This window comes from Taurulus bubalis (genome assembly GCF_910589615.1).
Source record: "Taurulus bubalis genome assembly, chromosome: 3".
Classification (NCBI taxonomy): Eukaryota; Metazoa; Chordata; class Actinopteri; order Perciformes; family Cottidae; genus Taurulus; species Taurulus bubalis.
The window spans coordinates 10,704,732-10,725,755 of record NC_136591.1 but is presented as its reverse complement, the minus strand read 5'-3'; the positions used below and the strand labels follow the sequence as shown (position 1 = coordinate 10,725,755).

Below are 21,024 nucleotides of genomic sequence, written 5' to 3'. Positions count from 1 at the left end.
ATGAGGGATTTATTCAGAGTTTGGTGAAAACGTCTTTAAACATTTTGCTCTTCCCTCACTTTGGGCGGACCGCCGCAAATCCTAATAATTTTCTTTTTTTTAAAACATTTATTCGGTTCACAGCATTACCAGAAAGCGCTAAACATTTTAGAAACACAAATGGAGTCTGGTTGACTGGATTCCCCCCTCACAAACATTCATATACATATGCGCACACTAACACACACACACACACACACACACACACACACACACACACAGGCACACGTACACACATCCTGTCCCTGATCCGTCAATGCATGCATACTTATGCACCCATTAGCATGGTTCATTTGTTTGGTCCATTATTATCCGACATCCAATACGATCTCGTCTCTCAGAAATGCACACGAGCAGATGTTCCATCATGCACCCCTGTCTCCTCCACTTTGTAATCCATATCGACTCCATTGTAATCCCAATGTCTTTCTTTTAATAATGTCTGTGCTGCACAGGCTTTTTCCAGCCAGTATCGATTGATCATGTCCAATGCACCCCGGCTCTGTATTTATGCTCCCATAATCCGCAGGCACGGCAAGCCAAAAAAAATCATTGCCCAGCCACAGAGGACACATAAAAGTCACAATCATTGTGTTTTGGAAAAGAGTTTCAAAATGGCCGTCAGTGTTGGAATCAAAAACACAACATGACAAAGCAGGGCGACGCCGTCCAAATCTCGTTTTAACTGTTGTTGTTGTTTTGTTTGTTTTTGTCAGAGGAGCATTTTTCCCTTATGACCGGTTGTGTTGTTGCTTTTGATCCAGTGTAAACCCTCGTGGTGTTGTGGGGGCTGAAGCTCTGGAGAGTCGGTGTTAGCAAGAGTGTGTTTCTATTAGTGTATCGGCTTTACTGAGATCCACGCTGAGCTCACGCCAACTCTGTCGCTGCTATCTAACCTTTCTTCTGTTGCTCTATTGATGCGTTCCTCTGTTTGATTATGCTTCTCCCTCTGTGACTATATATATCACTCACATTGTCTGTTCCTACATCTGTCACTCTCTTTGTCTCCATTTCTGAGTTTTGTTTTTGTGTTCCCGCTTTCTTTCTATCTTGTATCACTTAATTTTTGATGATACAGCTTGAGCTCAGCCTTTAGTATTGAAAGACCATTTTAGTTTCTCCCACTCTCCCCTTTTTTTTCTTGTCACATCTCTCTCCACTTATTTTTCCCACCCATCAATCTTCAGATCTGCTTAAAATAGCCTCTTAAAAAGTCTTCACCTGAACTCCAGGTACACTTCCCGCTCTCCCTTTTAACTTCTCCCATGGCAAATCAAGAGGCTGCACAAGTGAGACTTGATATTGACTAGATATTACTCGTCTCCCTCATCTAAACTCACAACCTTCCCCTCCTTATTTGCAATCACTTCATCTTACCTGTCCTGCTCCCTCAATTTCTCCCATGATTCCTCCTCTTTGCCCCCCTCCAATCAAGATCCTATTCAGAGTGTCTCACAGACCCTTAATCCCTCTTAACCTATTATTTTCTTTAATCATGACATTCCACAACCACCTACACAACACTTTCCTCCAGTTCCTCAGCACTCCTTCCGTCCTTTCCCAGTTGCCTCCCCCTGTCTTTGACACTGCTCGCTTTCCCAGTATTGATCCCAGTGTTGGAGTTGGAGTTGGTGGTGTTGTAGGCGTGGATGTATCCCCGTTGGAACTCGCAGCGTGGCCCGAAGGCGCTTTCCTCGTCGCTGGTCGTCGAAGACGTCGTGCTCGTCGTCGAGGCGCACTGTACCAGCATCCCGTGGAGAGACTGGCTCCGCCTCGTCCAGATCACGCTCAGCCGCTTGGCGTAATTGACGGCACCGTAGCGCTTGGCAACAGTGGTGGCTGCATCGGTCGCGAGGGCGACGGAGGAGCCCATATCCAGCGAATGCCGCCGTTTGCTAACGGTCTTGCTAGCGGGGCTTTGAGGGGATAGAGGTCTCTGATAGGCCTGTGAGGAGTTCCATCTGTCCCTGCCTCGGGAGGTGATTCTCCAGTCCAGCAGCTCTGGGTCACCCATGGGTGCTGCCAGAGAGAAACTGGCGCGGCTGGTCAGTTCTCGCTCCAGACGGGGTCTTGGCCGGTCCCTGGAGTGTGACTGGCGGGGGAGGGTGGATGAAGGGGTGTAGTAGAGGGGAGTTCTGTCACTTTCAGGGGCGTATGGAAACATCTTCTCCAACTTTCTTTGCCTCACCACTAATGCCATCTCGCATCCTGCCCCTGTTGTTGTGGAAACGACCCCACCGGCTGAAAGAAACTGCTCCAGGTTGACTTTAGGCTTGGGCCTGGGCTTTGGAGGGAGTTTCGGAGGCAAAGAGGAAGCAGGATCAGCTTCATCCTTCTCCTTGTCCTTGTGTTTGTCCATTTCCTTCTCCTTCTCCCCTCCTCTCTTGGATGACAGGCCATTGGGCAGGACCACCATCATCATGTCCCCAGCGCCATTTGATTGGTAGCACCCGCTGCCATTTCCCCCTTTGTCCCCGCCCCCTCCACCTCCACTCTGACAGCAGTCTCCCGCCTCAGTGTTGCCGTTGTGACATATCATGTGGTCGCCGTGATTGCAAACACGGTGGCGAACCATGAGCGCCACGGTGAACACGAGCAGGGTGACGACCACGACACCGCCAACCAATATGGTGAGGGTCCCCCCCAGGAAATGGGCTTGGAGAGAGCGGCAAGCTGGGTAAACATCCTTGGTGGAGAACGTGGCGCAGCCCAGGACCTTTGTCGCTGCTAATGATGTGATGGTGTCATCAAAAATGGCCAGCACACACAGGTTATAGTCCACGCCGGCAACCAAGTTCTTCAACAGGAAGCGGTCACTGGTCGATGGTAGAATTCTAAAGATAAAAGAAGAAAAAAAAGTAGAGGTCAGTTCAATGAACACAGCTTACTGTCCGAAGGGTGTGTAGCGAAATGTAAAGTATCTGTAGTAACTGAAGCCGAGCCTGAATAGTCTAAATAACTGCGGAACTAAGGAGGAAGGGTTGAATGTTTGAAAAGAGGCAGAAGAAAGGAGGGGTGAAGGGATGGCTGGAAACGGTGCACGAGAGGATACTGCAGGAAGGGGGGAGAGAGAGAAAATGAGGCTATTGATGGAGAGCGCGCCCAGGGAACATGAAAAGAGAACTCTGTCTTTTCATTCCGTGTGTGTGTGTGTGTGTGTGTGTGTGTGCATACTTGAATCCCTGCGAGAAGCAAACGTCGAGCCATTTTGTGAGACCTTACGTTTGGGGAAAAACATATATATATATTTTTGAAAGAGACCATTTTAGGTTGTAATGGTCAGGGCCAGGATTACACTTTTGACCAGAGAGATGAATGTGTCGACGTGTATTGTCATCACAAGTGAGAGTGTGATTTGTTGTATTGTGACTACAAATGTGTTGCCCCGCGTCGCCTGTAACGAGCGGGATAATAAAGAGAGGAGCGCTTTGATTGTGTCCTCATTTGAAGTGTTCGAGCAGCGGTTCCAGCGAACCAGCAGAGGAGAGGTGAACAATGGAGTGACGGAGAAAGAGGAGGGGGAACAGTGGCGAGAGGTGGTGATGGGAATGGAAGGGGAGCAGGCTTCTTTTTGTGTGTGTGTGTGTTATGTAACTTCAATGCGTGTTTTCGTGTCAGTGGGTTTGTGTATGTGACATGCGAGGGTGAAGTGTGTGTGGGAGACTGTAGCACAACTCAAGTGTCTGTAAGTAGTGGGTATGACTTTGCCCTCTGCCGTCCATTCCTCGTGTGTGTGTGTGGGCAAGTGTGTGTTGGTGCATTTTTTGTGTCGCCACCATTACATATTTTGTCAGTGATTTATTTTTTGTTGTTGTTCTCTGTTTTCTCCCCTCCCTCTTCTCGCTACATCAAAGGGCTTATTTGTATCGTCTGTTGCTAACCGTTCCGGCTCCCTTCAGTCTTGAGCTACATCCTATAAATGCCATCTAGTATGACTCATACACCAGGGGAGCCTCTACAGAAGGTCTCTAACCTTAATCGGTTTAAAATGCGCTTAAAATAAAGAGACCAAGGATGGCAACAACTCGGCCTACTTGTGTTTTCTCCTTCTTTCGCTTTGAATTGGGTGCAATTTAGCATCCGTCTCTTCGGCAAGTAATGCTGAAGAAATAATGGGATGGGGTGTTTTTTTAATAATGCAAAATTATCTGGGAAACAAGAGGCGGCGTACTCGAGGGGCAGACCCGTGGATTTGGGTTGCGGTACAGCCAAGTAGGAATATTGATCACTGATTTTCACGGCCTTCTCGAGGCTTAAACGTGAACGAAATTGAAATGTTCTGAACAAATGCCCAGCATTGCAACTGCTGCACAGGTATGATGAAGGATTAAACAGGATTTCTCTTTTCTTTGGAGACTCAGTGATTGCTGCCTTTGTGAAGACTCCTGGAATGATTTGAATAGCAAGTACTGGCACATAAATACTTAAAAACTCCTAATTTCCAGCAGAATGCTCTTTATTGATAAGCAATTACAGTGCACTGTGTCTCACACTCCAAGTACCAATATAATCTGAGTGGACGCATGGGGTGTTCTCATTAATATCAGCCTCATCCAGTGGTCATTAGGTGGCTTAGAGTGCTTCCTAACTGTCACAAATTGGTGATTCATTCTGAGCGCGTGTGTGTGTGTGTGTGTGTGTGTGTGTGTTTCCATGGCAAAGGCTGGCTCAACAGTACAAAGCATCTCCTCCTGCAATATCCACACATTCAAACACTATTTTCTTCACGAGGAGACCGCTTCCCTAAATTAACTTCAGAGCCTTTTAGTCAGCTCGTTGTGTTCGAAGAGTAAACACTGACATTAAAACTTCTCGTTGGATCAAAGCAAACTCCAAACGATAGTACAAAATTGAACAATAAAACTACTGGGAATGCTGCTATCCCTTCTTGCCATACTGAAATATATTTGGATAAGTCTTCTTCAATTAATGTCTTCACTCAAAGCACTGTTCTTCTTCAAGATGTCACACAGCCTTGTGAAATGATGGACACTGATGTATTTTCAAGGCCCGAAACTTCAGAGCAATAACTGAAAATTGGAAAAGTAAGTAGCAAAAATAGGTATTTTTTTTATGAAAAGTGTAATAAAACCGAAGCATTATAATTAAATATCTTGGGAATTAACCCCCCCCCCTCCCAAAAAAAAATGAAAGCCTGTCTTGGGCAATCAGTCACACGAGAGAGATATTGAATTGCCCCTGTAAAGTCCTCTAGTAGTAAGACAGTTGGGCCTCAATCAGATTTCTTGCATGAAATATGCAAGACGCAGCACTTCCAACTCTGCCTCTGAATAAAAGGCCCGGGCCGTATTATGGGCTTATAAAAAGGGCCGGGTGTCAGTTCATCCACAGCCTTTATGTGTCTGTGTATAATTGATAGGACCCGTCGGGTGGAGAAACTCGGCCATCACTGTGGGGATTTCCTGTGACAAAGGTTGCATTGCAATGAGTTCTGAATCACCGCCGCGTTGACCTGCACCGGTTTCTCATGTCTTTTTTTTTTTCTTTCTTTCCACCTCTTTACCCATGACGCCCAGTGTCTCAGTTTGATTAATAGCACCGATATACTATTGCATGCTTTATTGGATTCAGTGCTGAAACAGAAACTGTATTGCCAAAGCCTTATGCAAGCAATATTCGCGCTGATTCCCTTTCGACTTCCTGATATATGGTCGCATTATGAATCGTGTACTGCACCAAATGAATTGGCGTGTATATGTGGACTCAAACAACTGAATGCCCTTTGCAGTCTATACCAGCCTATATTGCAGCCTTTAAAACCTGGAAAAGACACTTTCTTTTTGATCATATTACGATATCTAGACGATATCTAGTCTTGTATCACAATATCAATTAAATATTTATATAAATTTCCCAGCCCTAGTCTATACTACTGTATGTACTATAAACTGGTGACACACACACACACACACACACACACACTTGTCTTATCCTGCCATTACAACCCCTTCGATCCTCCCTCCGTCGCTCTATCCTCCTTATTCTTTCTCCATCCATCTTTTATGAACGGATTTCCCCATTTTTGCTGATCAGTCCCTCACTCTTATCTCTCCATATCCTCTGCCCTTTTCATTGCTTTGTAATCGCCCATCCTGTCTTTCCCTCCACCCTAAATCTGCAGTCGGTGCACTCCTTTCTGCGCTCCATTTCCGAGCTCTTTCTTGGCACCTTACATTTTTAGTTGTCTGTTCCCTCGGCACATTCTTTCTCTCTGTCTCTCTCTTTCTCTCTGTGTCTTTTACCTCCGCTGTAGTTCTGCAGCCAATCAGCTTTGCTCGCTGCAAATCCCTGAGCTATTCTCACCGGGCTCCATCTGACCTCCGAGCCTCTCTCCTTTCCGCAGTCACTGTATTATGGCTTTATTAGCCACAGCTGTAACCGTGTACCATTATTTAGCATCCAAGGTCACTCCTCCTCTTCTTCCTCATCTTCCTCTCCAACATTTCCTCCTTAGCTACCTCTGCTCCTCCTGCCTTCTCATCCTCTCCCCTCCTTGCTTCCTTTATCGCTGTCACCTCTCCATCTTATTTTCCTCATCCTCCTCCCTCACCCCCTCTCCCTATATCACCACTCTTCCCCCGCCGCCGCCGCCTCTCCCTCCCTTATGAGATCGTGAATCACCTCTCTAGTTGTTTCTGCAAAAAGAAACAGGCAAGCGAATTCGCTGAAATATACATGGCATCGACAAACACATGCATCTTTGATATGCTGATTCTCTCCCACTCACTGCATTATGCATTTTTAACTATGTTTACATCCCCGTTGTCACATGTGCATTCGAGTTTGCAGCTCTGTGTTGTGCCGCACGCGTTGTGGACACATGGAATAATATTCCCCTAAATTCTCTGTGCTCTTGATACCAATATGTTCATGAATATAAAGTGCTCCCCTCATGACTTGGACTACTGCTCTGGAATGAAATGAATTGATTGAACGGTTATGTCGAAGAGGCAGGGCTGTTGTTCCCATTGCAGCCCCTGTATTTGCACACACTGGCGTTGTGCTCCCTAACCTTGCACGCCAAGTGTGTGTGTGTCGGTCTCCGTGCTTCTAATCATGGTTAAAGCCTGCAGAGGCACGCACACACACACACACACACACACACACACACACACACACAGATGCAGGGACCAAGTGGGAGAGTGCTTTGTTCAAGCTGGTGACACAGAAACGAGTAATTATTAGTACCCGGGAGAGGGAGAAGAAAAGAGAGATAGCAGGGGGATAAAGGAGTGGTAGAATCATGTCCCCTTTTCCTCATCCTTTTCTTCCTCTTCTTTCCTTCTCTCGTTGTTTCATTTGTCACTCTCTGGTTTGTTTTTTTTCCTGCGTTACCAAGTCTGGTGGTCTGACACCAGACAAGAATTGGCACGGAGAGCAAGAGAGACAGAGGAGACAGAGAGAGAGAAAGAGAAGACTGAGAGAGAGAGACGGAGAGAGAGAGAGAGACACGGAATGAAAGACGAGGAGGAACAACAAAGCAATTATCTCCTCTTCTGGCTGACATCTATACTGCCCTCATTTCTTTTTTCTCCCATGTCATGTCTTTTGTTCGCTCACCCTTTCTCCCATTTTTGGTCTTGATTCGTCGGACTGTTTACTGTCTCATCGGCCGTCTCCCTCAATTTTGTCTGATCTCTTCTTCTGTTTTCCTTGATCTGTCTTTCCGTCAATCTCTCTCTCTCTCTCTCTCTCTCCCCCTTCCTGGATTGTATTTCATCCCTCCTTCTGTCTTTTCGCTCTCCTTAATCTATCCTTCTCACTCGGCTCTCCCTCATTTGGCCTGATTTTCCTGCGCCGCATTATTCCCTTGTTTTCTCTCTCACTCTCACTCCTGCTCATTTTCATTTTTTTATGAACTCCTTTTCCTCACAAATCCCCCAGTATTTCTCCATGTCCCTAATTTCCAACATAATCAAAAGTAGCATCTCCCTGTCTTCCTCTGACCCCTACCGTATAATATAAGTTGACATGTGTATTGAGTGCGGCCCTTTTCTCTTTTCCTTCCCTCCCCTGCCTGTGATTTGAGTTGACGCGTGTATTGACACAGTGGTTTAACACTTAATTACATCTTCCCCTGAGGGTATAACTCTCAACCCCATTCTGTCCCTCCTCTATCCTCGCCTCCATCTTCATGGCTGTGCTTTATCTCTCTTTCTTTCCCCCTCTTTCTTCATCTTTTTCTCTGCGTGCCTCCATGATGCCCCACTGTTAGATCTCTCCTTACATCCTTTTCCGTCCCTGCCTCAGCAGATGCACTTATCTTCTTTCTTGTATGATGGCTTGTAATGGTTACCAGGCTCATAAGAGGGCTAAAATAGGATGCTGGTATTAGTTTCCTCAGCAATATCCTATGGTGCAACATGAAGAACCATATGCAGCATGATGGAAACTCAAAGCATCTCTGGATGTTTTATTTCTCCAGATAAGGAAACTAGTTTATACAGTATACCGTATCGTTTAGTGCAGCACGTCTCTGCGCGTTCTTGAAATACATTTAGAGACCAGATCTGCGTTCCGTTTGAAATATTAGTCGAACATGCCGGGTAATTAGCGTCAGCAAATGATTGATATTGCCATTCATTTTGTGATTTCCAGGTCTTACGTTTTTTATTTCCCCTCTCCCTTTGTAGGCTCGTTAACAATGTTATCATCCGTCTGGGTCCCAGCATGCTCCTTTCCTATGGCTGTCAAACTCCCGGTGTCATTTTGAACCGAGCGTCCCTTTATTCTGAGGCTTTTACTCTCATTATTCTCATTATTTCTCAAATTCTGCATGGTTTTCGCTCTAACTTCCTTTTCTCTCCGTCCCTGTGATCCTTTCTGTTCCCATTAAATTGTGCGTCAAACTTGGCACTTTGAGTGCCCAGCAGGGCGATTGGGCCTGTGGTGCTCGGGTCAGGAATTGTGAAGATTGTCAAAACCCCTTGGACTCGCGCCTACACACTTAAATACTCCTGAACTGAATGAGAAACTTTTGGCTCCGACCTGTACAAATGTCATATAAGTGCCCCTGCCGACATATGCCTTATGTGCCAGTGATTCGTAATCTATTGTCAACGTGGACCCCAACAGTTTGCTAATTCTTGTAAACAGTTGATCGCACAATGGAAAGCAACAGACTCTCTTGTGTAGTTCAGAGAATAATGTGTGTCAGATTCTCCCAGTTACACAGATCATATTGATGCAAAGCTTTGAGCGGTATTACGCACTATTTACTTCATGCTCGATGTGTTGTTTATCTTTGTGTGTTCGGTCTATCGGATTGTGTCCACCCCGTATGTTCTGTGGCGCTTCACAACCAGAACTCTTCCCCTAAATCCTCAATATTGCTGCTCGGAAACTAGAAATCTCGCTAAAAAAGAGACACCAAATTTCCGAACAGATGGTAACAGAGGTCGCAAACGCTGCCTCATTAACATGACGGGACATTCTTTCCTGTTCTTTGTCCTTCAGGTAGGCCGTACCCATGTGTGGGCGAAGCAACGCGTGCCAATTTCATAATTGCCCACATTCAACCAGCAACCGTGGTAAAAAGGTTGTTATTATTGTATTTTGTATTTCCGGCCCCTTTTTTGAATTTTTTTTTATATCTGAACATTAATCCGCCATTAAGTGCATTTCCTGGCGATCCAATCAAAAGTGTGGCACAGTAACACTGTGGCACAGCTCCAGGAGAGGTGGCTCAGTTGAAGGTGTCGGGGGAGCGAAGGGTGCCCAGTGGACGCCACATGGACGACATCCCACCTGGCACTGTCACACAGATGCCAGGAGAATTAGACAAGCCGCGCTGAAATGGAGGCTGGTGTTGTACAGCATGTGACTGACCTTTCAATAAAGGAGATTAACTCTGGCAGCTGCCCCATGTGCTCTACTTTTCTGTAATATATGTGTATATATGTAGGTATACACATCCCTCCGCCCCCCTATCTTTCCTTGCTGTTCCTTCTTAAATCCTTTCGGCTTTCTTCTGTTTCTGTCTCAATCAACTCAGCTGGGCTGACGTGTGCTTTTTCGTCTTCTTCTTCACGAACATAAAGCAGCAGCAACAATGACAACAACAAAGTATGAACGCAAATCCCCGATAGAAAGCATGACATCTCACTCCCGCTCATTCTTCTCCTGAATTCATGAGCCGGACTCCCTTCGGCCGACTCCTTTCTTCCCTCAGTCTCGCTAGCTGCTGTGATATTGCGGCTGGCACCGGCACGTTGATAGCTTGATAGAATCTATACTGGAAATCACTGACTGCCGTGTGGTTTGCTTCCTTTCAAATGCTGCTCCTCCCCCCACCCCCTTCCATTTCCTCTTTATCTGTCCTCCGAGACCGATATCGTTGCTTCCTCCCTCAAAGCCCTCAGACTTCTCGTCTCTTCTTTCAACCTCTCTCTCGCTCTTTTCCAATCCGTTCAAATTTATATCTCAATTTCACCTTTAAGATAGCCGCTACTCCTCTATCTCTCCTTCGAGACAGTTATCCCTTCCTGTGTTTTGTTTGGCAGCGTGATTTGTTTAGGGTTTAGTCAAACTTCAGATCGCTTACTCCCTCCCCGCTGAGTTCCAGCATCTCTCCTGTGACGCCGCTTTGCCTTGGCTCAGTCATTCACGCTTATCTCCCCTCTATTTTGCTTCTGTGTGAGTCTCTGTGTCTATCAGCATTTCCTTGTCTCGCGCGGCACAGCTGAGCCCTCACCTCTACCGACGCTGCCGCTCCATTATTCCTTTAAAGTTTGTTTCCTCTGAGAAGGACGTTTTTACCTGTGTTGCCTTTTTGTTCGCAAGAGCTCAATTCAGCCAGGGCACCTGGGATTCTGAAGTAATATTATAACTGACACCAATCCAATACTACCGTATCAATCTCAATGTTCCCTTTTTGTTTAAATGCATCAACGGTGTTTCTTTGGCTGCTACTAGGAGACACCTTTACGTGACGTTAAGTTGCAAGACAGCTCTCCTAATAATAGAGTATTTTCCGTAGATGCGGCTGATCAGCGAGGGAGCTGAGATCTCATTCGGTTCATTCAATTCAATCTTGTAATTAGTTCTCCGTGTGTAATTGCCACAAACGTGTCATGGGACCGCACAGAACCTGCACTTGTCTGCTTCGATGCGGCATTTCGGTTTGATGTGTCTTCAGCGCATCCCCCCCTCATCCCCCCTCCATCTCCATTCCTTCTCGGAGTTTTTCCATCTCTTTTCTTTTATCCCCAAATTTCGAAGGGCTACTTTCCCATTGGCTAGATTGGTCCTCCTACTTCCACACTCTTTCTTCCATACCCAGGTGTATTTTGTTTTCTCTCTCACTCTATTTCAGGGATGGATTTAAATACTTCACCTCCCTCATTGCTTTTTCCTGGAGGGTCATTTAAACCCACCCCTCTCTCTGCTCCCCCTTATTGTCTGTCATTCTCTCTCCTTACACCCATCCTTCTTTTTATCTCAATCTCTCCCAAGGTGATTTGGGTAGAGCCCATCTCTTATCGTTGCCTTCTCCCTCAAACCTTTTTTTCTTCCTTCTGAGATCTCTGAGGCCTCATTCCCACCTGAAAATGTACCCGTTCCTCCCTTCTGGATCTATTCATCATTCTAAATATTAGTTCCTCCTCCTCATCCATCTTTCTTCTTTTTTTTCTCCTTTTTTTCCTATTCACCCGTTGCTGCTATTTTACTCAATCCTTCAGATTACACTCGCACACAGTTTTTCACATTTCCAATCATCTTTCCATCTGCCTGTCTTCCCTGTTCTCTTCCTGTCATACGGCTGGCTCCCTTCACCCCGTCTCAATACCAATTACAGCTAAACACCATCTTATCTGAGGGAAACCACATTCGGATCCTGCATTACTGCAGAGTGGAAAACAAACACAAATAATGCCATGATGGCAGCCGGTCCCCAGCGGCTGCTCCCCTTCTGTTATTCCCTCATACTGTCACTGTTTCAGCCACTGCTTTGCTGCAGCAACCTCCCCAACACATAAATGTTTCATCAGTCTTTTTACCGTTCATGGGAACAGCGCAGTCGTATTGCACCAAGTAGCTAAAACCCAAGCCACAATGACTCCCTTTTTGAATCCACCGATCTCCGACTCATTTACTCCTCAGTTTCTGCTTCCTGTCTCGACCCATGTTTCTGTTGACATCCTGGCAGTTTCACGGTGCTAGCAGAGGCACTTTAAAACTTTAAAAGGTTTGTCGAAAAAAGGAACTCTGGGCTTTGACTCGTCCTGCCTTCTACCATTTTTGGGCTGAAGTGTCTACATACAGTAGTACTGTCTTTTCGCTAGGCCTGCAGCTACTGCTTCCAAATTGTCTCACAGTGCATAGAAACAGTGAGCGAAGATTGGCAGCTTTGCCAAATTCATAATCCAGGGTGTGGCAGTGGTCTCCTAAATAATTTGTGTTTACAATATCTCCATTGCAGCACTTAATCTCCAATCCTGTCTTCCTAAAGGTTTGATTGTTTTTCTTACTCCAAGAGCACGGTGAGATAACACGGACAGTGAAGTGTGAAGGGATCTCATATTTAATGCAAAATGATATTGCTTCCTGAAGATATAAAGGTTGCTTCAAATTAAGGGACAAATCCTATCAAGATCTCTTGATTTATCAGACGTGTACATTAATGCTGTCGCTGTGTGTGAACACTATTCACTACATGTGATCATGTTCCTGGGCAAACTGTAATTTTTTAAAGATCTCTCCTCCCACAAAAGCCCCTTTATCTCCCCAATGTGCATCCGCCTTTCCTCCCATGTGCTTTGACTATGCACCTGTTGGGTTTCAGTGTCATACTGAGATGGGGATGAATTATTAACTCCCCTCTACCCCTTCATCCTTTCCTTGAGCTATCCACCCGCCCATGGACATGGTGAACAGGTGCACTACTGAAGTCTTATGCTGTAATGGATACATATTTAAGGAGTTTTGCATAAAAACAGGGTATATCCATCTTTTCAGTGAGGAAAGAAAATGACATGGAGAAGATGATACCTACTGGCAAGTATCTTGTCCGCTGTAAAAGTAACATTTCATCACATTTGGTTCCTATTGAGAAACTTGATTTAGCAGCACTTGAACTGACCTGTAGATGAGGGTCTCGTCGGCGGTGCAGTTGTACTGTATCTGATACATCCAGACGACGTAAGCTGTAGACAAATGCCCCAAATCCCACCGGACCTGAGCCGAGGTTGACGTGACGCTTTGTACTCCAACCATCCTCGCTTCCTCCTCGTCCCCCTCGTCGTCCTCCATGCCCCCTCCGTCGGCCCTCTCCCCTCCGTCGGCCCCGCCACTGTCGCCCTCATCGCCCTCGACTGCTCTTCTCCCATCCTCCGCCTCTCCTCCGCGTCCGCCGCCGTTGTTAATCCCTCCGTTTTTCCCCGTGCTGATATCCGAGGAGCCCGGATCGGTCCGTAAAATCCCATTGGTCACGTTCCTGTTGAGTTTGGTGTTCACGTTGTTATTCCCAGTGTTCCCGCCTGCTCCGCCCCGGTGAGGCAGGGGGATTATTTTCAGGTCCACGGTGGCCGTCGCTTCACCCGCTGCGTTTATTGCAATACACGTGTACGCCCCGTCATCCCGGGCCACCGTTACCAAGATATCCAAGGTCCCATTGCTGAAGGAGCTGGTCCGGGAGGAATTTGCAACGATGCGGTCATCTGGGGAAACCCAGTGGATGACTGGCTCGGGGTCGCCAATGGCACGGCATTTTAGCGTGGCCCGCTGGCCCTCCAGCACCCACAGCTTGTGAGTGTGACGCGTGATGAGAGGCGGTTCACAGGTGAACTCCTCCTCGGGAATCGACCAGAAATATCTGAGAGACAAAGAGGGATGAAGCCAAAGAGTAAGAGAGAGAGGGAGAGCACAGTGTCACCTTTTTGGCTAAGTACAGGAATCTGTCTTCCTTTATCCCTCCAAGGTTGGTTTGGCAGATTAATGTGGTACATTAACCTAAAGATCTATGCGCGCGTGTCTATCAATTTTAGGGTAAAGTTCGGTAACGCACAACAGTCTGTACAATTTCCCGTGCGACTCCGCACAAAAGAGGACTGAGCAAAGAGTAATTAATGGTGACAGTGATGACAGATGACAACGACAGATGCTCATTTTTTCTCCTCAGTCCTTTGTTTTCACTCCATGGTGTTGGTTTCAGGTTCAGACCGGAATATTCTGGCAGTGACGCAGGAAGGAGCGTGTGAGGTTTGTCACGGCATTGTTTCGAAACTCAGTCCTTGAGGCCTACCTTTCCTATGAGTTTTTTTGTTTTATCTTCAGCTCTGTTCTTGCACACATGATGATTCAATTAAGATATCAAACAATGCGAGGCCCTAAAATGTATGTGTGGTAAAACAGGACAAAAGCTCAGGCTTGCAGGACAGATTGGCCTTGAGACAAGGTTGCAAAGCATTGATGTACGGTGTTAATTGTGTAACTATTCTTTTGCTTCCCCTGACATTGCCTCACTGATTAAACAGATCAGAATCGACAGTTGTATAACTTTTTCCTTGTTGTTGTAAAACTCAATAGGTTAGACAGACAATGCATTGACCTAAAAGATGAGGTTTACCTTGCAGCCAAGTGAGGAGGAGTGGCGCACGTCTCCATGTCGTCGCCACGGATAAGCCGCCGTAACCAGAGCAGTTCACAATTGCAGTGCAGCGGGTTCCCACCGAAATTTAGGCTTATGACGGCGTTGTAGGGGGTGGGACTTATTGCACCTGTCTGGGACCTGAAGACGATAGTAGAAAGGGCCATCAGTTCACTTTCACAAATTTGGAAGCATTAGGTTGAAATGAAAAGCTATATTCTTTACGAAGAGGGAAGCCAATCTATTTTGAACTAACTAGCGTATCTACACATGCTTTAAAATGTAAGAGTGTTAATAAGTTTGCGGACTAAACCCAAATAGCAGAGATATCTTTTTCATATTTTAATCATTCATTTTTCAAACTAGTCGAGGTTAATAGCTTCTTCGTCATTTTCCCTTTGATTTGTAAAATTGCAACAGTTTATTTCTTTATTGCTATTTAATTGTTCAGGATTGAAATAGGAAATCATTTTGCTACAAAGTGAGTTCGTTGATACAAGTTTACAAGAGCTTGCTGCTCAGAATGAAAGTAATTTTGAAAATAGTCCACAACAGGCGGTCCAATCCTACCCAGGAGCAATACTAAGCAGCAGTGCTGTTATAAGCTTCTTGCATCTGGCCTGTGCAAATTAAAAATGGAATAATTTACAAACATCAAGGATGAAAACAGGACTCTGTTAAGCTTACTTCCTGGGCAGGTTTCTAAAGACTGGGGCGCTAATACAGTATCTCTGTATAATAGCTTGAACACCCCTATAATTCTCTCGGCAAGGGCACATTGTTGGTAAATACAGCAGAAGTGTAAGGCTGCATTACAGCACTTTCCATGGCTACATATGGAGATAAAAAGGACAGATCGGTCAAATTAGATGACAGTGTCCCGTGAAGCTCTCTACAGTGCAGTCAGCGTGAACTGTAATGAAAACACATGATCGAGAGAGAAGCAGAAAGCAATCTTGACTGAAGAACGGCACACTTAAGACGCTGCTTTTAGAAGCAATCAGGTTTGAATTTAGATTTGAATGCATTGAGCTGTGTGGGGGGAAAACAAGTTTGAAAAAAAAAAAAACAAAGACGGTGGAAAAAAATACATGGAACTTTTTTGACAGCTGGCCTTATTTGAAAAACAGAATTATCATACCGTGCTGGTTTTCAGAGAATCACTGTACAAGCTACTCTATACTTTGCCTCCCTCATTACTTGCCATCAATCCGTTGACAAAGTATGTACAGTATGACTAGCCAGTAAGTGAGCACTAGAGAGGAGGTTATTTATTCACCTTACAGCCACTTGCCCTTGTGGATTTCTTTGCCACTGCTTATATATATAACAGAATAAAACAGGTAATAGCATGAGAACACAGGGCTGGGTGTCCTTACTTGTTCCAGTCTGTGGACTGTACATGTCTGACTAGTTAGCAAACAGAATAGGGAATGAAGTGACTAAAGATTGTACACAATGCCTGAAGTGTGGTCTGCCACGGGGTATTTCCCCCAAAGCCCCGTTTTAGAGAACCATGACTTTAGAAGCGTCTGAGCTACCTTGCAAATAGTGGATCAGGAGGCAGAGTTCGGAGCCGGTTGGAGGTCATATCCAGCCTCGCAAGCTTGTACAGCTCTCCGAAGACTCCTTCTGCTATGTAGTCGATCAGGTTATGGTCCAGGTTGAGAGTGTGCAGACTGGCCATGTTCTGAATGGACTCCCACGGTACCCTGCAGCAATGAAATAAAGGATTTCTTTAGAGATGCATTGAAGAACAAGACTGGTGCCAAGATGGGTTATTAGTTTTTTTTATTAGAGAATTGCTCTTGATAATAATGGCAGCTTTGGAGATACGTCCACAACCCTGATGTGATTGTGGATACATTGACTCATTAAGAACATCAAAGTATGAGTGTGCCACTATTATCAGTCGAAGTTTTCTCTCTATGTTCTGAGCCTATCTCTCTTGTTACTCAAAAGGGAATGAGCAAAGACTAATTAAAGGTGACATCACTGATAAACTACAACAACAGACGCTCATTTTTCCTTCTCAATCTTTCTCTTGTTCTGGGTGTCACGAGTCCCATCTGTGACCCATTGCTGTAGTCATTCAGTATTTCTTTTGTCTAGGCACTTACTGAAGCACTGTTTTGGTCGACTAAGAACCAGCGACATAAGATAAATGTGAATTGTATTCATTTTGCGGGAGTTTGGGGGTCAAAGGCTACACTGTTTATTTCATCTTGTGTCCTGTCTTTGTAGATTTCACAGCAATGTTTGCCTTCATTTTTAATATATGTTTGCTTTGCATTATCTGATAAACCCGCTAGCACTCCATATTCCAAGTTGAATTTAAAGCTCTTTTGGGGGATAATATACTGCTTTGTGTAATGAAATATATGGAATTGATTAGTTTAAACACTTCAAGGGGAGAGGAAAAGTTGCTAAATTATTGACTGCTGCAGCAAACACCAGATGGTCACTATCTTTGTCTATACAGTAAATTGTCACTGAACAATAGGCATGTGAGGGGAAAGAAGTTCCAAGCTTAAAGATGTATTTAATCATGTTCGTGGCGTAGACGAGAGAGAGAGAAAGACGGGCAAATGAGCATCCATAAGTTAGAAGTGCGTAGTTGGGCCTTCCCACCTGGATAGCCTCTTCCCCCATTAAGAAGAGTTCTCACATGAACTGACCTGTTTCCAGTTTTGAGTGTTTTTTTTAAGCTTAATAGGAAAGAATCAGTGACGCACTTTGGATGTCAGTCTGTAAAGACTCCTTTCAGTAACCCACAACAGAGGGCAAACAGCAGTTGCTATTGTATGCATCATTAAAAGTCTTTACACTTTTCTTATGGTCGGTGGAGAGAGGCCAGAGAGCTCCTGTAGAGGAGACAAATGAAACATCCTAATCAGAACCGACAGCCAAAAGCTGCTGAATTCAACAATGCAGTGAGGGAATGTGAGGAGGGGAATAGGGGTTTGATAGAGAATATCATCATTGTTCTGACTTATTATTTAGTGCAGAGGAAGACATAGGGATGGCGTCTCCATTGTGCGAGCTGGAGACGAGTGGAATACTACGCAGTGCACTAGGACAAACCCGATGGAGTAGCTGAAAGAATGCACATGCATACACAGTGAAGTGGGCTCAGGCGTGCGCTCATCAAATCTTCACATAATCGAAGTCAAAGAAAACTAGGACCTCATCAAAATTGATATGCTTTCAATTTTCCCGAGCCGCTAGGCCTCTCCTCCCAGCCGCAGCGGTTTGAGCTGCTTCCTCTTCATTGTGTTTGCATATACACTCGAGACCGACACCTGAGCACCGTGTTACATTGTGTTTATACCTCACAAAGGACGGAGTACATTGTGTGATCGCAACAGAGGCAGAAGATTACCTCCTGAGGTTGTTGTAGGACATATCGAGGTCTTCCAGTGTGTCCAGGAAGTCGTCAAACGCCTGGACAGCGACTTTGATCAGCTGGTTGTTGTTGATGATCAGGTGTTGGAGATTGACCAAACCTGCGAGGTCCCTGGGTCCAAGTATGGTCAAGCGATTACCTAGACACACAAATATTAATAATATCACTTATGGTTTAAGGCTTCAGTGTTTCCGTGAACTGCATATGTGGGTGTCAACTCCAAGTAGTTTAAACCAGCAGGATTGTAGTTTGTGTGATTACTCACCATCCAGATGCAGCGAGCGCAAACTCTCCAGGTCACCAAAGGTCATCGGTCGGATCAGGTTGATGGTGTTCCTCGACAGAGTCAGATCAACCAGTCCGCTCATGTTGACAAAGTCGATCCCGCCCACTTCCGTGATGAAGTTGTCGGCCAGCCGCAGCTCCACGGTGCGGCGGTCGACGTGCGACGGGACGAACAGGAGGCCCTTGTCGGCGCAGAGCGTGCTGAGCGCCTCGGAGAGGTTTCGACACACGCAGTGGAAGGGGCAGGCCGAGACCATGCCCCACGTCTCCCCGGCTCCAATCAGAGAAGGCAGCAGGCAGCATGTGACCAGAGTGAGCCAGTGAAACGCCGGGAAGGGGACGGGGTCGGGAAGGGTTCTTTTCGTCGCCCTGGGGCACGCGCAGTGGACGAGGTGGGATGAGGAGGGCAACGATGAGACGAGGAGAGGGGGGAGAAGAGAGAGCGAGAGGATGGATGGAGGGAAGAGGGAGGGGGAGGTGGACCGTTCTGCCCTCTGTTCGGGGTGGAGGTGCGCGTGGGGCAGGTGTTTTTGTCTGCAGGGATTGAAGAATGGGGGGACAGGCATGGTAGAATGCCTGGCGATCCACAGACCTGGAGGGAGGGGAGAGAAGAAGAAAAGAGCAGAAATGTTTTTTAAGACTCGTACTTGGTCAGAGATTGTTTTTTTAAGTGCTGTCTGAAGTGTTTTTGTGTCTGCTTTGCTGTCTTCCACCCACTCTGACTAGACAGAGCTGGAGCGAGAGCCTGTTGTACACACATGTATGCTGGTGTGGGCTCCTCAGCGAGCACCACTCTGCACTAATGCCCACTCGGTGCCTCGTAGCACAAAATAAATCCATATTGAGAAAAGGTGGACGGTCCTGCAACAAACACTTTTTTTTTCCTTAAATATACACTTCGCAAAAAAGAACCTCTTCACCACTACAGCTCATCGCCTAGCAACAGCATGTCAGAGGACCCAACACAGCCAGTCCCCATAGTAACAGTTACCTAGAAACCTTTAAGAGAGAATTAGTGTTATATCATCGGACCCTGTCTTAAGACTGTGGGTCAGGGAATCGAAATTGGGTCACCGGCCTTCAAGACTCTCGTCCGGCACATCGCAGGTCTCGGGAGGCTCGGTGCCCCCATTGTCGTCTCTGGCATGCAGAAACGCACACGCCTCGTGCGCGCACATCCCGAAATTAAGCTACGTTTCGCCGAGGTATGGAGATGAGTCATGGCCACTGATTGGCGTGCATAGTAGTTGTCATAGCAACTGTAACCCAGATACAGAGAGAGTGACAGGGAGTGTTGATAACAGTCACAGCCGCGGTGAATATAGGGAGAGGAGACGGAGAGTGAGACGGTTACTTACAGGCAGACAGACAGACAGCATCAGAAGGACGGGTGCATCTTTACGCGGAGCTCTCCGGAAACTTTAAGTGAAATGTAGCCTTGAGCGTGGTGATTATATGGAGACGTATGCATATACGTATGCAACCCAATACTTTGAGTAACGTCAAGACACAGCCGTCTATCATGCTGACTTTACAGCTTGACACAAATTGCTGGCTCAATATTTTTCCATTAAGGTGTTCACTGTGCCCTTTCTGCGTGCTGCCATAAGAGGGTTTTTATAACGTTTAGCTCAGATACTGAAGCGGTGTCGATATCAAAGCGCGGGGGAATCCGGCAGTATTTTGCACTCTCCTCCCTACTACATGGTTTGCTTTGGTCTGCGTCCAAAATGTGCGCTCCATTAGACAGACTACAGCGTGCCATGTTTGAAGCCTTCAGTCGTGATAAAGAACGCCAGTGCTTGAAATGATGATGTGTTGTTAGCTCGGCCTCCGAAATGTTTTCCCCGTCAAAGCAAAGAGAAGGATGGAAATGAGCAGTATCCCTCTTAGATGATGGGAATACATTACTTATGGATCACTATACGCTCCAATGGATGGTATCATTACATCCTTAATGCCGTGCATTTCCTTTTGAAACTGGATCTTTGGGCAGAACATAAAACCGATGGGCTATTAGTTAAAGAGAGAGAGGGAGTTTGACGTGCAAAATGGCAAGTTTGTGCCCATTGGTGTGATCTTTAATAGGCTACAATGGCTGAAGTGTTAGGACACACTGCTGTAGTTGTCAATTTCTGTTACTTATCTCCTAATACTTGAGTGGCACTTAGTCACTCTGGGGAGCTGTAATGACTACCAGGAAACTGTTGCCCTTTTCAAACCAAACCTTACAAAAACTAACTCCAACACACACGCACTCCAACTTATGTCTGGTGTCATCTGTTCCCAAAAAATTGCTTGCAGCAGGAGAGGGCTGGTGTGTGAGGGTGGGTTGGGGACAGAGTCACGAAGGCCTGCAGTGACAGCCGGTCCCCCAGGGCAGTCGAGGTTGGAAGTCGACTGCTCCTGAGCCCCCGTGGAGTCGTGCATACTAAAATGTGAAAATGGTCCGGGAAAAAGTGAAATGCCGCTGTAAAAAAAAAACCCTAACGTCAGGTGCTGTCGAGCAGGGCGCTCTGTTCCCAGCCCCCACTGCTCTGCTCATGCTCGCTCCTCAGACAGCTTACTTTGGCCCCCGGCTCGCTGAATGTCAATTCGCTCACGCACTCTCCTGTTGCACGGCCTCCGTCTCCCCGTTTGACCTTTTCTCTTTCCTTCACCCCCCATTTCATACCTCTTTTCCCCC

General features: G+C 46.1%; 2 protein-coding genes across 2 annotated transcripts in view; one reads left to right on the top strand and one right to left on the bottom strand.

Moving 5' to 3' along the window:
• pcxb (pyruvate carboxylase b) overlaps positions 1-21,024 on the top strand; it is a gene marked incomplete at its 5' end in the record, with an annotated part of 237,021 nt that overhangs the window by 130,519 nt on the left and 85,478 nt on the right. The gene's annotated exons all lie outside the window — the stretch shown is intronic.
• LOC306733845 (leucine-rich repeat and fibronectin type-III domain-containing protein 4) lies at positions 1,553-18,904 on the bottom strand (the record flags this gene model as incomplete). The annotated part of the gene is made up of 6 exons (XM_079215152.1): positions 1,553-2,873; positions 13,142-13,873; positions 14,627-14,788; positions 16,189-16,359; positions 18,030-18,192; positions 18,319-18,904. 6 exons carry the CDS (start codon positions 18,902-18,904, stop codon positions 1,553-1,555), a joined length of 3,135 nt encoding a protein of 1,044 aa, XP_079071278.1.